The sequence below is a fragment of the Balaenoptera musculus genome, chromosome 3, assembly GCF_009873245.2.
Source record: "Balaenoptera musculus isolate JJ_BM4_2016_0621 chromosome 3, mBalMus1.pri.v3, whole genome shotgun sequence".
NCBI classification, from domain to species: Eukaryota; Metazoa; Chordata; class Mammalia; order Artiodactyla; family Balaenopteridae; genus Balaenoptera; species Balaenoptera musculus.
The window spans coordinates 87,105,820-87,123,556 of NC_045787.1; the positions used below are offsets into that span (position 1 = coordinate 87,105,820).

At 36.7% G+C, this 17,737-nt stretch overlaps 1 protein-coding gene and 1 pseudogene across 4 annotated transcripts in view; one reads left to right on the plus strand and one right to left on the minus strand.

The window, feature by feature from the left end:
• FBXL17 (F-box and leucine rich repeat protein 17) overlaps positions 1–17,737 on the minus strand; it is a 472,180-nt gene that overhangs the window by 276,860 nt on the left and 177,583 nt on the right. The window contains exon 7 of one of the 4 annotated variants that reach the window (XM_036846594.1): positions 14,364–14,442. The exons of the other annotated variants lie outside the window; for them this stretch is intronic. Coding sequence (XP_036702489.1) covers positions 14,421–14,442 — 22 coding nt within the window. The 3' untranslated portion in view covers positions 14,364–14,420. Of the gene's footprint in view, positions 1–14,363; positions 14,443–17,737 lie in introns of those variants that run through there. 4 annotated transcript variants of the gene reach the window in all.
• Positions 1,200–8,625, plus strand: LOC118891939 (annotated as a pseudogene).

Genomic DNA, 17,737 nt, shown 5'->3' on the forward strand with positions numbered 1-17,737 from the left:
TTTACATATCAAAAAACAAAAAATAATAGCAGCACTTCTCTCATCTGAAGTTCCAAGAAAAATAATTTGATTCTAATGCACGTTAGCTCTTTTGCATGGCAAACAGACACCAAAAAAAAGAAAGAAAAGAAAATTAAAATAGTGGGGACCAGTATAATTAGTTAAACAAATGGCTACACTAACAATCTATTAAGTTAATATAATTTTATTTTTAAGCACTCTTGAAATGATCTATGTTATTCAAATTAAAAAACAAGAGTTTTGATAAATTTATTTTACATCAAAAGATAAGAGTTAGATCTAGCTGTTAGATATGCAAATATCCATCATCTGAAAATACGCATCATGTAGTATTCAATTTTTCACTTCATGCACCCCTATAAATGGCACTGAACAAACTGGGAAAAAAAGAGTAAGCTAAGGACAACATAAAAATGTGAGATAATTAAGGGGATTTTTTTTTTTTAGGGTTAGGGGTAGGAGGGAAATATTTTTTTCCAAAACATTTTTCCATTCCAAATAATTCATTTTGTGGTGCAACTTAGAGCCATTAAAATACATTGCATGAACAAATAGTCTAAAATTCTAAATCACTACTATAAAGTACGTTTTATATAGATCTAGTCATAGAAATATGCCAAAGTATCTCTTATAGGAAGGTTTGCTTTTTTGAGAGAAGATGCAACAAAACCCAATGCAACACTTTTTATTTGAAAGATCATGTTTGTTGTGTTCTATGGAGTTTTAGGAATGGTCTATGAATACTCAATAACCAGTGAATTCAACTTTGATTTTTCTTAAAAAACAAAACAAAACTAAAAGGCATAGATGCATTATTAGTTTCAGTACACTATATACAAAATAAATTATACAATGACACTGTTTGAGAACAGTCAAATTTTAATATGGCTACGTAAGAAAAAGAAAAGATAAAAGAAAAATACCTCTGAAAGCCAATAAATTTATACTTGATAGGAATCAAAAACAAAAGTAAAACTCAGTTTAGCTTTTTAAATGTTCAGTGTTAAATAAAACTGATGCACCAATTACTTCTATAAGTCACCTTTCAACTCTAATTACCCAGACACAGGTAACTTTCCACTAATACTTTTTGCCATTTTCTTTCATTTAATATATCTGCTTTAAAAAAAAAAGGGGGGGTGCGTGGCACCACCACTTGCAGTTCGAGGCAGCTGCTGTAGTGGGGCGGACTATGGCAACTCAGGAAGCCACTCCAGGAAGCCAGTCAGAGGAGAGCAATGCTTTGGACCTGCCATCAGCTTATGATGTAAGGGATTACGTGTTGCAGAGACCCAGCCAGGAGGCCAACAGTGAGGCTTTTAAGTTCTGAGGAAGCCCTTTCTATTCCTTGCTCTTCTGATGTGGATCCAGCAGTGTGGCTGACAGGGTCTTGGTGCTCCGGCCTGGTGTCAGGCATGAGCCTCTGAGGTGATAGAGCCAAGTTCAGGACACTGGACCACCAGAGATGTCCTGATCCCACAAAATATCAATCAGCAAGAACTCTCCCAGATATCTCCGCCTTAACGCTAAGACCCAGCTCCACCCAATGGCCAGCAAACTCCAATGCTGGACTCCCCAAGCCAAACAACTAGCAAGACAGGAACACAACCCCACCCATTAGCAGACAGGCTGACTAAAATCATACTAAGTTCACAGACACCCCAAAACACACCACCGGACGCTGCCCTACCCACCGAAATACAAGATCCAGCCCCACCCACCAGAACACAGGCACCAGTCTCCTCCACCAGGGATCCTACACAAGTCACTGAACCAACCTCACCCACTGGGGGCAGACAGCAAAAACAATGGGAACTACAAACCTGCAGCCTGAAAAAAGGAGACCCCAAACACAGTTAAGTTAAACAAAATGAGAAGACAGAAAAATATGCAGCAGATGAAAGAGCAAGGTAAAAACCCAGCAGACCAAACAAATGAAGAGGAAATAGAAGTCTACCTGAAAAAGAATTCAGAGTAATGATAGTAAAGATGATCCAAAATCTTGAAAATAGAATGGAGAAAATACAAGAAACTTTTAACAAGGACCTAGAAGAACTAAAGAGCAAACAGACAATGATGAAAAACACAATAAACGAAATTTAAAATTCCCTAGAAGGAGTAAATAGCAGAATAACTGTGGCAGAAGAAGGGATAAGTGACCTGGAAGATAAAAGAGTGGAAATAACTACTGCAGAGCAGAATAAAGACAAAAGAATGAAAAGAATTGAGGACAGTCTCAGAGACCTCTGGGACGTTAAACGCACCAACATTCAAATTATAGGGGTCCCAGAAGAAGAAGAGAAAAAGAAAGTGTCTGAGAAAATATTTGAAGAGATTATAGTTGAAAACTTCCCTACCATGGGAAAGTAAATAGTCAATCAAGTCCAGGAAGCGCAGAGTCCCATACAGGATAAATCCAAGGAGAAACATGCCAAGACACATATTAATCAAACTATCAAAAATTAAATACAAAGAAAAAATATTAAAAGCAGCAAGGGAAACACAACAAATAACATACATGGGAATCCCCATAAGGTTAAAAGCTGATCTTTCAGCAGAAACTCTGCAAGCCAGAAGGGAGTGGCAGGACATATTTAAAGTGATGAAAGGGAAAAACCTACAACTAAGATTACTCTACCTGGCAAGGATCTCATTCAGATCCAATGGAGAAATTAAAACCTTTACAGACAAGCAAAAGCTAAGAGAATTCAGCACCAACAAACCAGCTTTACAACAAATGCTAAAGGAACTTCTCTAGGCAGCAAACACAAGAGAAGGAAAAGACCTACAAAAACAAACCCAAAACAATTAAGAAAATGGTAATAGGAACATACATATTGATAAGTACTTTAAATGTAAATGGATTAAATGCTCCAACCAAAAGACACAGACTGGCTGAACGGATACAAAAACAAGACCCATATATATGCTGTCAACAAGAGACTCACTTCAGACCTAGGGACGCATACAGACTGAAAGTGAGGGGATGGAAAAAGATATTCCATGCAAATGGAAATCAAAAGAAAGCTGGAATAGCAATTCTCATATCAGACAAAATAGACTTTAAAATAAAGACTATTAAAAGAGACAAAGGACACTACATAATGATCAAGGGATCAACTCAAGAAGAAGATATAATAATCGTAAATATTTATGCACCCAACATAGGAGCACCTCAATACATAAGACAAATGCTAACAGCCATAAAAGGGGAAATCGACACTAACACAATCATAGTAGGGGACTTTAACACCCCACTTTCACCAATGGACAGATCAACCAAAACGAAAATAAATAAGGAAACACAAGCTTTAAATGACACATAAGACAAGATAGACTTAACTGATATTTATAAGACATTCCATCCAAAAACAACAGAATACACTTTCTTCTCAAGTGCTCATGGAACATTCTCCAGGACAGGTCATATCTTGGGTCACAAATCAAGCCTTGATAAATTTAAGAAAATTGAAATCATATCGAGTATCCTTTCCGACCACAATGCTAGAGACTAAATATCAATTACAGGGAAAAAAAACTGTAAAAAAATACAAACACGTGGAGGCTAAACAATATGCTACTCAATAACCAAGAGATCACTGGAGAAATCAAAGAGGAAGTCAAAAAATACCTAATAACAAATGACAATGAAAACGCGACAACCCAAAACCTATGGGATGCAGCAAAAGCAGTTCTAAGAGGGAAGTTTATAGCAATACAATCCTACCTCAAGAAACCAGAAAAATCTCAAATAAACAACCTAACCTTACACCTAAAGTAATTAGAGAAAGAAGAACAAAAAAACCCCCATAGTTAGCAGAAGGAAAGAAATCATAAAGATCAGATCAGAAATAAATGAAAAAGAAATGAAGGAAACAATAGCAAAGATCAGTAAAACTAAAAGCTGGTTCTTTGAGAAGATAAACAAAATTGATAAACCATTAGCCTGACTCATCAAGAAAAAAAGAGAGACGACTCAAATCAACAGAATTAGAAATGAAAAAGGAGAAGTAACAACTGACACTGCAGAAATACAAAGGATCATGAGAGATTACTACCAGCAACTATATGCCAATAAGATGGACAACCTGGAAGAAATGGACACATTCTTAGAAAAGCACAACCTTCCGAGACTGAACCAGGAAGAAACAGAAAATATAAACAGACCAACCAGAAGTACTGAAATTGAAACTGTGATTAAAAATTTTCCAACAAACAAAAGCCCAGGACCAGATGGCTTCACAGGTGAATTCTATCAAACATTTAGAGAAGAGCTAACACCTATCCTTCTCAAAGTCTTCCAAAATATAGCAGAGGGATGAACACTCCCAAACTCATTATACGAGGCTACCATCACCCTGATCCCAAAACCAGACAAAGATGTCACAAAAAAAGAAAACCACAGGTCAATATCACTGATGAATATAGATGCAAAAATCCTCAACAAAATACTAGCAAACAGAATCCAACAGCATATTAAAAGGATCATACACCACGATCAAGTGGGGTTTATCCCAGGAATGCAAGGATTCTTCAATATACGCAAATCAATCAATGTGATACACCATATTAACAAATGGAAGGATAAAAACCATACGATAATCTCAATAGACGCAGAAAAAGATTTTGACAAAATTCAACACCCACTTATGATAAAAACTCTCCAGAAAGTGGGCACAGAGGGAACCTACCTCAACATAATAAAGGCCATATATGACAAACTCACACCCAACATCGTTCTCAATGGTGAAAAACTGAAACTGTTTCCTCTAAGATCAGGAACAAGACAGGGTTGCCCACTCTCACCACTATAATTCAACATAGTTTTAGAAGTTTTAGCCACAGCAATCAGAGAAGAAAAAGAAATAAAAGGCATCCAAATCAGAAAAGAAGAAGTAAAACTGTCACTGTTTGCAGATGACATGATACTATATATAGAGAATCCTAAAGATGCTACCAGAAAACTACTGGAGTTAATCAACGAATCTGGTAAAGTAGCAGGATACAAAATTAATGCACAGAAATCTCTTGCATTCCTGTACACTAAGGATGGAAAATCTGAAAGAGAAATTAAGGAAACACTCCCATTTATCACTGCAACAAAAAGAATAAGATACCTAGGAATAAACCTACCTAAGGAGACAAAAGACCTGTATGCAGAAATCTAAAAGACACTGATGAAGGAAATTAAAGACGATACAAACATATGGAGAGATATACCATGTTCTTGGATTGGAAGAATCAACATTGTGAAAATGACTATACTACCCAAAGCAATCTACAGACACAATGCAATCCCTAACAAACTACCAATGGCATTTTTCACAGAACTAGAATAAAAAATTTCACAATTTGTATGGAAACACAAAAGACCCCGTATAGCCAAAGCAATCTTGAGAAAGAAAAACGGAGCTGGAGGAATCAGGCTCACTGACTTCAGACTATACTACAAAGCTTCAGTAATCAAGACAGTATGGTACTGGCACAAAAACAGAAATATAGATCAGTGGTACAGGATAGAAAGCCCAGAGATAAACCCACGCACATACGGTCATCTTATCTTTGATAAAGGAGGCAAGAATATACAATGGAGAAAAGACAGCCTCTTCAGTAAGTGGTGCTGGGAAAACTGGACAGCTACCTGTAAAAGAATGATATTAGAACACTTCCTAACCCCACACACAAAAATAAATTCCAAATGAATTAAAGACCTAAATGTAAGGTCAGACACTATAAAACTCTTAGAGGAAAACATAGGCAGAACACGCTGTGACATAAATCACAGCAAGATCCTTTTTGACCCACCTCCTAGAGAAATGGAAATAAAAACAAAAATAAACAAATGGGACCTAATGAAACTTAAAAAGCTTTTGCACAGCAAAGGAAACCATAAACAAGATGAAAAGACAACCCTCAGAATGGGAGAAAATGTTTGCAAATGAAGCAACTGACAAAGGATTACTCTCCAAAATATACAAGCAGCTCATGCAGCTAATAGCAAAAAAACAAACAACCAAATCCAAAAATGGGCAGAAGACCTAAATAGACATTTCTCCAAAGATGATATTCAGATTGCCAACAAACACATAAAAGGATGCTCAACATCACTAATCATTAGAGAAATGCAAATCAAAATGACAATGAGGTATCACCTCACACCGGTTAGAATGGCCATCATCAAAAACTCTACAAACAATAAATGCTGGAGAGGGTGTGGAGAAAAGGGAACTCTCCTGCACTGTTGGTGGGAATGTAAATTGATACAACTCCTATGGAGAACAGTATGGAGGTCCTTAAAAAACTAAAAATAGAACTACCATATGACCCAGCAATCCCACTACTAGGCATATACCCTGAGAAAACCATAATTCAAAAAGAGTCATGTACAACAATGTTCATTGCAGCACTATTTACAATAGCCAGGTCATGGAAGCAACCTAAGTGTCCATCGACAGATGAATGGATAAAGAAGATGTGGCACATATGTACAATGGAATATTACTCAGCCATAAAAAGAAATGAAATTGAGTTATTTGTAGTGAGGTGGATGGACCTAGAGTCTGTCATACAGAGTGAAGTAAGTCAGGAAGAGAAAAACAAATACCATATGCTAACACATATATATGGATTCTAAAAAAAAAAAAATTGGTTCTGAAGAACCTAGGGGCAGGACAGGAATAAAGACACAGACGTAGAGAGTGGACCTGAGCACAAGGCGAGGGGGAAGGGTAAGCTGGGACGAAGTGAGAGAGTGGTATGGACATATATACACTACCAAATGTAAAATACATAGCTAGTGGGAAGCAGCTGCATCACACAGGGAGATCAGCTCGGTGCTTTGTGACCACCTAGAGGGGTGGGATAGGGAGGGTGGGAGGGAGGGAGACGCAAGAGGGAGGGGATATGGGGACATATGTATACATAAAGCTGATTCACTTTGTTATACAGCAGAAATTAATACACCATTGTAAAGCAATTATACTCCAATAAAGATGTTAAAAAAAGGGAGGGGGAGGTGGAGAAAGTTTACAGTAAAAGCAAGAACTAGACTTTTTAAATTAAGCTTTTTTTTTTCCCTTAGATTCCATATATATGTGTTAGCATACAGTATTTGTTTTGCTCTTCCTGACTTACTTCACTCTGTATGACAGACTCTAGGTCCATCCACCTCACTACAAATACTCAATTTCGTTTCTTTTTATGGCTGAGTAATATTCCATTGTATATATGTGCCACATCTTCTTTATCCATTCATCTGTCGATGGACACTATAACTTGCCTCTTGACATTCTAGAGAATACAATCAAATATATAAATAAAAGGAAATAAAAGGCAAAATCTTAGAAAAAAGAGGGTAAATTTATCATTATTTTCAAATGATGTGACTGTCTACCTTTAAGAGCCAAGAGAATCAACTATAAACCTATTAGACACTATATAAATTCAGAAAGATGGTCAATTACAAAATTTACATACAGAAGTATATTTAAAATGTACAAAAAGTATACTCTCATTGACCAATAATAACCAGTTAAAAAACATTAAATTGATATCATTCACTACAGCAATAAAATTACTGAATAAAACTAAATTTAATATGAAATACATAGGACCTGTAATAAGAAAACTATAAACCCCAAGAATGAGAGGCTTAAGCAAATAGAAAGTGCTATGTTTTATAATATTTAAAGATATCAGGGACTCCCCTGGTGGCGCAGTGGTTAAGAATCCGCCTGCCAATGCAGGGGACACGGGTTTGAGCCCTGGTCTGGAAAGATCCCACATGCCGCAGAGCAATTAAGCCTGTGTGCCACAACTACTGAGCCTGCACTCTAGAGCCCAAGAGCCACAACTACTGAGCCCGTGCACGTAGACCCAGTGTTCTGCAACAAGAGAAGCCACCGCAATGAGAAGCCTACGCACCGCAACAAAGAGTAGCCCCCACTCGCTGCAACTAGAGAAAGCCTGCGTGCAACGAAGACCCAACATCAGCCAAAAATAAATAAATAAATTTACATTAAAAAAAAAAAGATATCAAATTTCCACAAATAAAACTGTAACTATAAAGCAATAACCAACAACTTCTAATGGTGTGTGTGTGTGTGTGTGTGTGTGTGCATGGTGGTTGTGGTCGCTGGCATTATTATTCAAACATTAGTAAGTGGAGAGATTGAAGGAGAAAGAACAGAGCCAGGGACTATTCCAAGGTGACATACGGATCAAGGATTTAAGATCATAAAATCAATTCGATCCAAAATTTGATTTCTAGAGGGTTAGGAAAAAAGTCACTGCATAGAAAAGTGGAATGTCTCAGTCCCAGTTTGACTTAGAGAAAAGTAGGCTTGGTGGGAGGTTAATGTAATCAACCATGACATATTCAGATCTGGGAGTTCAAGACAATAGCTTCTAAGAGCTAAAACAAGAAAAGAAAGCCATGATAAGTCTACTAAGTTTTACATTTTCTTTTGCATGTAGAAGATACTGAAAGAGGTAAATATAGCTATGGGGAACTTCAAAGGCCTGAAGGTGTACCTTGAACCTTACTGGAAGAAGGAAAAAGAAACCCGTAGGTCCCTAGCAAGTAAATGGTTGTATTTCAATTAGTATTCCCATATTTTAGATTTGTAAAGTCTCAGAGAACAAGAATCAGAATGTCCTTGGCTAATATTACAGACAATTACTTCGAATAGAGAAATCTACTCTGGAATATCAAGTTGTAGGTATGTTCTCATATCCCTCACAAGTCTAAGCCAGACAAACTCAACTTTCCCACCCCCCTTTTTCTTGATTCAAAACACTACGCGATTTTATTCAAAAAACTACTATAGCAAAAGGATTACTTAAGAAGACAACATTTCAGATTTGCGAAAACCTGGTGATATGTGATACATCCTGCACGGCATATAAAGATATATTGTGTTCAGACTTTTCATAAGGGGTGAAATTAACATAAATATTTCATTTTCAATCATATTTTCTTAATGTACTAAATCAATGATGTTAAAAATCCTTAAATACTATACACATATAAAAATGAAATAGCAAAGGTAAGAAAACAGCAATGAAAAATCAACTTAGATCCCAGGATTATTTTCTCACTAGGATAGTAAAAGTTTATAGATTTTTCCTATATATAAAATGAAACATCATAGCAATGAGAATTTTAGTTAAATAGTATATGCCTGTTTGTCACTGAAAAAAAGTTAGAAAACCTAAATCACAACAGGTTATGTTATTTTGTCAAATAATTAAAAATAAAAGGATCAACCAGTGACTCAGAGGGTCTATTCCTACTTATTATGATGACCAGGTTTTACAAAATCCAGATCCTAAAATCCATGATGAGACACAATGAAAGGATGCACGATTAATATAAGTCACTCGCAATAATGTCTTTTCCGCACCACCAAAGGCCTTTAAAAGGGTGAGTGTACTATAATACCAAAATTAGATTTATATATCCTAGAAAACAGGTTACACACTGATGAAGAGCATTAAATTGACATAATGGCTCTTAGTGGTTATAAATGTAGCTTTTTCCTACTTTAATTGGCAAGGACTAGACTGACCTTTTCTCTATAATTGTAACTACAGTACAGTAATTAGACAAACCACTACTTACTTCTGAAATAAAGAGGAAAGGAAGAAAGCTCTTAGCCACCAGCTTTGAGAATGCAGAGTAAAATTGGGTTGGCATTCTACTGGGGGAAAATGAGCCACCACACCAATAAGAAAAATTGTTTTCCATAAATTATGTTCTATGTTTAGTTTAATATCTGAACTAAAGAAAAAAATCCCAGAGGAAAGCCCTTTTCATATACTTAGCGACAGCCCCCACTTGAGGATAAAAACCAGTCCTAAAAACAAGTTTGAAAGTTAAAAAAAAAAGAATTAAGATGTTACTTGGGACAGATGGAGGAAGGGCAGGATAAAATCCCTAATTGTGATCCTGCAGGCATGTCTTCCTTGGGCCTGCATAATTCAGCAGGGAGGTAAGAGTCTTGACGGGGCCTTAAGGAAAAGTCAGCCTCATGGCTGAGGCTGAGAAGGGAGCAGTTTCCCTTACCTAAGAGCAACCGCCCTTTTTTCCACCCTGTTTCTGGGTCTCAGGCGAAGGTCAGCCAGCCCCTAAGCCGTTTAGCTTCCAAGGTGGGAAACACTAGGTCCCTGAAGGAGACGTGGGAGAAGCTTTCTTTTTCAGCAGCCCAGATTGCCCATAAGTGATCGCCTCTCTGCAAGACCCTGGGGAGAGAATCATGACATGCTGAAAGAAAAAACAGTGCAAACTCAACCAGTGAGTCAGTTCTTATCACAAGTCACTACCCATTAGCGTCCCAAGGCCTCCACACAGGTCACACTCTCCCAGCAGCTGCAGTACTTGGCAGTCACACCACTGAGCACTGATAAATCAACTCAGGACCCAGAATTATTTTCTCATTTGGACAGGAAAAGTTTACTCATTCCCCAATATGTAAAATGGAATATAACTGCAGTAGGAATTTTAGTTAAACAATATATCCCGTTAGTCACTGAAAGTAAGTTAGAAAATCTAAGTGAGAGCCAGGGACCATCTTTCATCAGTGAGAGCAATGAGATTTGGTATATAAATATCAGTTTAAGGGAGTCATTGTACAATATGTAAAAATCCAGGTTACACAAAAGTGCAATGTACAGTAATTAAAAACTACCTACTCATGGCAACTGGAGACCACTGACTCCCTCAATTACAGGAAGAGGCAAACAGGGTTTCAGAGCGTGCTCAACAAAGTTAAAAAGAGTGCATAGAAATGATGAAAATGAAAAGCAGCACAAGTATTATACAATCATCCAGAAATCCCTTGACTATGTCAGAGGCAAGTATTGCTAACTATCAACTCCACGAAGGCAGGGAACACAAAGATTCTGTTCACTGTCCTAGCCCAAATGTCCGGTCACAGTAAGTACTTAATAAATACCTGGTAAGTGAATAAATGACGAATAAACAAAATCATATGCAGTAATTTTCTCTCACAAATTCTTGGGTCACACGACAATTACTTCTCATAATGCTTATCAGACACAAAAGAGACATGTGAATACTGCTTCTCTAAAGAGTTCACTTGGAATAGAAAATTGTATTTTACTTATGTCACACTGGGCCACTTAATCTCTTGTGCCTTGGTTCCCTTATTTGAAAAATGGGAATAATAATAGTATCTACCTCACAGGGTTGTTAGAAATTTACTATATGTAAAGCACTTAGAACAGGGGTTAGCAAAGGCAATGCTATATAAGTGTTAGTGTTCCAGCTGTTATTCTATAATGATATGCAGGTAGGTTTTTTAAATCCTATGGCTATTCACAAGTCTTATTAGCCTCTCCCTACTCTCCCCTGCTCTGGGAGGCAGAGACCATTTCTTATTCAACTATGTACTGCCAGTACTAAGTACACTGCCTGGCACATAATCAATGACCAAAAAAAAAAAAAAAAAAAGGAATACAAATTATATTGAATCAAACACTAATATTATAATATGACAATGTCCTCATCTAGATCAGAAAAAAAGTCATCTAGGCCCACTATGATTCAGAGCATGAATTTCCTACACAATAAATCCAAATGTGACAAGCATCTTCCTTTAACATTTGATAATATCTAATTAAGAGATAGTTATAATGAAAGAGCTAAAAAATGTTTCATTTTTGCCAGGGCCCAGCATAGTCAACCTCTATTCCTTTATGTTCTTTCTTACCATTTATTCATCATTCAAAAACTAAACTCTCAATCTTTTAAATGTATTATTGTGACATCAATGGCAAGGAAAGCAGATAAGAAGGTTCAACTAACAATCAAATATTAGGAAACTGGCTAAGATGCCAATAATGCAGGACATTAAAATATTTTTAAAAATCTGTACTGAAGATGTGGAGAACTACACATTGCTCAAAACGTGTTTATCATTACAATCACACCTGTGTGCAAAATAACGTGTTAGACCTCTAAGGAAGAGTGGATTTGTTTTATTTATACATTTAAAATTTTCCACCTAACTGCCATAATTCACCCTGAAATATTTCTCCCTTTGGTTTCAGAAAAATAAAGTCTCAGTTGATACCCTGATGCAACATGCTGGATCATCAATAATCCAGCAATAAACTATTCTTCTCTGGCAGTAAACCAAGTTTCTCTTCTAACATTTGTAAGCAGTAAGTGATAGTTAAGAATGAGCTTTCCCCTGAGCACCTGGAAATAAGATTGTCCTCTAAATTAAACTATAAAATTGATCCAAAATAGAACAAATGGGCAAAGATAATAGTCAAAATAGCTCCTAGGCCAAAGCAAGAATTTGACATCACATCATCATCACAATGACATTCACAGAAAGGTATCACTGGGATAAAAGGGTGACCATATAATTTATCATCCAACCATAATATTAGGCCAGACACAAACCAGGACTGTGCTGCACGAATTGAGATATACAATCACCCTAAATCACAGGAGGAGTCGGTCCTGTTGGGAAAAAGAATATAAAACAGTAGAGCAAACTGCGGTATTGATCTTCCAAATATTATAATGGAAGCCTGTTTCATGAATATACCATTCATTTGGTAATTAATAATGTTTTAGTCCATGTCTGTTCTTACACTGTAATTTTGTGTTGTTATTTAACTTGATTATGTAACTTTCATTTACTACTTATGCCTTATCTCTGGTATGTGGTGGGGTTTTTTGATCAGTGTGTCTTATATTTCTTTTCAAACCCCATATTCCAGCATTGTGTACTATAAACTGTAGATGGAAATCAAATGCTTACTGACTGATAGTAATAATAATTATTATTATAGCTATAGCTGGCATGTATTGAGTAATTAACTACGTGCCAGAAACCGTGCTAAGTGCTTTACATGTATAATCACATTTAAATCAGACAAAAACATTATGAAGTGAGTACTATTGGAATCTTCATTTTACAGATAACAAGACAGAGGGAGACTAAGCAACTTGCCCAGTGACAAATGTGTAGCAAGTGGCAGAGCCAGGATTCAAATCCAGACTATCTGGCTCCAGGCATAACTACTATGCATATTGTCTCTTAGTGGAAAATAATTATTTAGTGCCTAAATAATTTTATTGAACATTAAAAAACATTAAAGTTAAACATTAAAGTTATTTTTAAATGCTCCAAAATAGGTGATGATTGCATCCAGGGTTGGCATAGGTATGGAGAAACAGATACTCTTCTCCAGGGATATAGACATATATTGATATAATCTTCTATAGGGAATTAAGCAAGATGTATAAAAAGTTTACATATATTTACCCTTATATACAGGAATTCCATTTCAAGAATTTAACGCTAAGGAGACAAAAATTAAAAGTACACAAAGACACAGGTATAAGGATGCTCACCATACAGTTATTATGAGTAAAAATTGGAAATAACTAGAATGTCTATCAATAAGAGATTGGTTAAGTGCAATATGCTAAAACCCTACTGTAAATCCATGAGAAATGGTGAGAGGTATCTATATTTATTAAAATAAAAATAAATCCGTAGTATATTGTTGACATAAACACAGACTGCAAAATAGCACACACAATGTAATTCCAAAAGGAGGACACGCACATATGTGCATATCTAAAAAGATGTTCACCAAAATGTCAACAATGGAAATGTTTAGAAAGTGAGATTTTAGATAGTCTCCATTTTTTTTTTTTTTTTAATATTTACTAAAAATGTCCTTGTGTGTGTGTTGTTGTTTTGCCAAAGGGGCATAAAAGAAACACAAGAGTGTACAATCTAGAGATACTCCAGTTCCATTCTAGGCCATGAAAGAAAACAAGTGTTGATGGCAAATAAGTGGCTATAATGGAAGATAAGGGAGAAGCTCAGCCAAGTGGGACCCAGCAGCCTAAGGGCCACCTTCACCACTAGCAGGCTGTGTGAACCTAGACAAGTCACAGGTGATCCTTGAGCCTCAGTTTCAAAACAGCAAGATGAAGAAGTTACATGAGGTGTTCTCAGAAGTCTTTTCAACCCCAAAGGGCTGTGGTTAAAATTTTCAGAAAGAGCAGGTAGAAATATAGTAACGCCTCAATCCCTTGCCAGTCACAGGTGTATTCTGCAGGCTATTAGTATACACGTTAGTCAGTCTGTACAAGATGTGAAATACCAAAACCCAGAAAATGAGAACAGCAATGAAAACCCACAAACACACTCAGGTACTTGTTATTGGAAATATGATTATTCCTCAGAGAGTGGGATAGCACACTCACCTAAGGATGGAGCCCACGGGAGACCCCTCGCTATCCCAATAAAAGCTCATTTCCAAACAGCAGTTGACAGTGCTCTTGTAACATTTCACTTTTACACAGATAAAAAAACTACAATATGATCCATCGGACATTGTGGTATTTATACTTCTACTGACGAAAATCTAGGGAAAAGAGTCAAGTGAGACCTTGATGTTGCATTTCACTGTTATTCAGATATATCAATAATCAAATCTGGAGAGCTGCCAATAAAAATAGAATAAACATCATTAGCATTTTAATAAACCTGCAAGCCACAGGGCTGGAAAAACAAAGCAAGACAGAGCAAAGGGAAATCAGCATGTGCAGTGTCTTCCCTCTAGCGGTTTGCCCCCTGGCAGTCCGCTGTGTCCTCCCCACTCCACTCCTGCAAAACACATGCTCCAGGGAGATGTCTCTGTATTTTAAAACCTCTCATACACCTGTCCAAGCTCTAAAGTTCAGGGGATGTGTTGCAGTCTTTTTTTAAAACTGAGAATAAATAACCTGATCTTTAAAATACTTTCAGAAAGTGCTGATCTTTTACTTATGAAGCATTTTGAATGTCAGATAGTCAGAATGTGATTTAATATGTTAATTAAATAGACCCAGATGAGAGATGAAGGAAAAGTGGTAAGAAGATGGGAAGAAAAGAAAAAAAGAAAGAACCGCATGTATGCAATAGATGAAGAGTCAGCAGTTTATAGGTAGAAGGCTGAGTTACATGTCCTTTGAAACTACTTCCAAATCAAATCCTAGGATTTTTGGAATATATCAAACACAGAATTACATATAAACACTCAAAGTAAACAGTTAATTTCCTTAATTTTCAGTCGTTATATTTCCTCAACTGAACCAGAAATTAGAAATTGAAAGCCCTGCTTCCTTAGATATTTTGAATTTCATTTAACCTCCTTATTAGTCCATCATGCGTGTGTGAGTATGTGTGTGTGTAGATAATGTTAAAGTATATTTTGAAAAGTGTAACTCATTAAAATATACAGTATTTGGATAAAAACTGCAAGTGAAAAACATTCACAGAGGTAAAGTAGCTATACATTAAGGTATTTTACTTTATGGCAACATAAGTAGGGGTCACCGGTTTTTTTTTTTTTTTAAAAACTCCACTTATGAATCTGAAAACACTTCACCCATTTAATCTGAAAATAGAGACGTTTATGAAAATGTACAATAATGAGTACACACTAATTGCCTTATTTTCTTCAGATAATTGTGAACACTTCAGTATTACCACACAATAAGCAATAAGTAGCCATGAAGAATCTGCTAGTGTCTTTAAAACGTTTGATATAAGACCTTCCCTGTCAATTTGCAGGGAACCATGAGGCTACAATGGTGATAAAGCATCAATGATGGATGGTACCACCCAAGCCACCATTCTAATAATGAACAAATGACTCATACTCAAGGTGCTTTTGAACCATGATTAAGCCTCCAAACATTTCACTAAGGTAGGTTCTCATTAACTCAGTCTTATAAAAGAGAACTTAAATAAGTTTACCAAGGTTATATAGTGAATGACAATGATAAGATCTGGAACAATAACAACAACAAAAAGAAACAACACAAAGAACCCCAGACTCCCTTAGTCCTCTGCGAGCCCTATTCATTAGTATTGCAGAGAAGCCTTTTTGGGTAATTTATTTCATTGCTCCGCGTCTAACTGACCTTCTCTGGTAGCCACTGGCAAGCGTTTGCCAAAATGTCACTGACCAAAAAACTCCTTACGATGCCATGTATTATAAAATGAATATGTCAAGAACCAGATGAAAATGTCATCAGTGACAGTGACAACAATAAAAGAAAATACTCTATAGATTGAAGGAATGGAAGAAGATCCAAGTTAAAGGGGAAAAAATTACCTGAGAAAATGTCATCAATGACTGCATCAACAAAAAAGTAAAAGAGACCACGGCTTTAAGTAAGGAAAGAAGGCACAAATTAAAGGGGGAAAAGTTCCTGAGAATCAAATGCTCTGTAATGGATCAGAAAGAGGAAAAAAGACTCCTTTTACAAAGGCTTGTGGGAAAACTACAACACCTCATTTACTGATCGTCCTGTTATTCCTGGCGGGGAGACAGAGGCGACATGGCTAAGCACCTGTGAGAGCTCTTCAGAGCTGAATCCCAAAGTCACTGGTTTTCTTATTTGCATGTCAAAATTAATGACATAATTTGTGAATGTCAAAAGCAGTCACAGCAAATTAAACAGAAATTGAATGAAAATTTCCTCTGTGTTGCCCTTAAAATATAAAGTCAAAAGTTGTTGGTTATAGATAGCCAGTGGGAAGCAGCTGCATAGCACAGGGAGATCAGCTCAGTGCTCTGTGACCACCTAGAGGAGTGGGATGGGGAGGGTGGGAGGGAGATGCAAGAGGGAGGAGATATGGAGATATATGTATATGTATAGCTGATTCACTTTGTTATACAGCAGAAACTAACACACCATTGTAAAGCAATTATACTCCAATAAAGATGTTAAAAAAATTTTTTTAATTAAAAAAAAAAGTTGTTGGTTTTCCCACTCTGAAGTCTTTGGAAATAAGTTTCACTCGTACAAATACTTAAACAACCCAGTTGGGTGTGTCTACTTTAAAAAAAAAAAAACGGTAATTTCACTAAAAAATTACTTTTACACTAAGATTTGGGATATTTTATTTTATTTTAAATGTTTATTTTATTTATTTTATTTATTTTTGGCTGTGTTGGGTCTTCGTTGCTGCCTGCGGGCTTTCTTCTAGTTGTAGCAAGTGGGGACTGCTCTTCGTTGCGGTGCATGGGCTTCTCATTGCAGTGGCTTCTCCTGTTGCGGAGCACGGGCTCTAGGCACATGGGCCTCTGTAGTTGTGGCACACGGGCTCAGTAGTTGTGGCGCACGGGCTTAGTTGCTCTGCGGCATGTGGGGTCTTCCCGGACCAGGGCTCGAACCTGTGTCCCCTGCATTGGCAGGCGGATTCTTAACCACTGTGCCACCAGGGAAGCTCAGGATATTTATTTTAAATGGACCTAGCTTGCAAATGTGATTCTTAAAATAAATGATTGCAGCTCGATGCTGATGATTATAATATATTTGGGGTATATTCTGGAATTTTCATCTGGATGTGATTGCCACTTTTAAATAACAGCTTTAACAGAACTTTCAGAATAACACGTGTATATTTTTGATTACCTGCCTGAGGATGAATTGCACTGAAGATTAACTATAGTCCACCTTTAACCCTAGGCATTTTGTTCCACCTAAATGCTTACAGGACACCATTATCTCAACAATGAAATGAAATCAATGCCTATCAGTGCTAAACACATGGAGAGGTGCATGTTAGGATTTCCTGCTACCTTGAATTACTATCTATCCCATGTTCTCCCCCATACATACTCCCAAGCCCATCAGTGTGGATCACCACAAATTCTAAATTCTTTA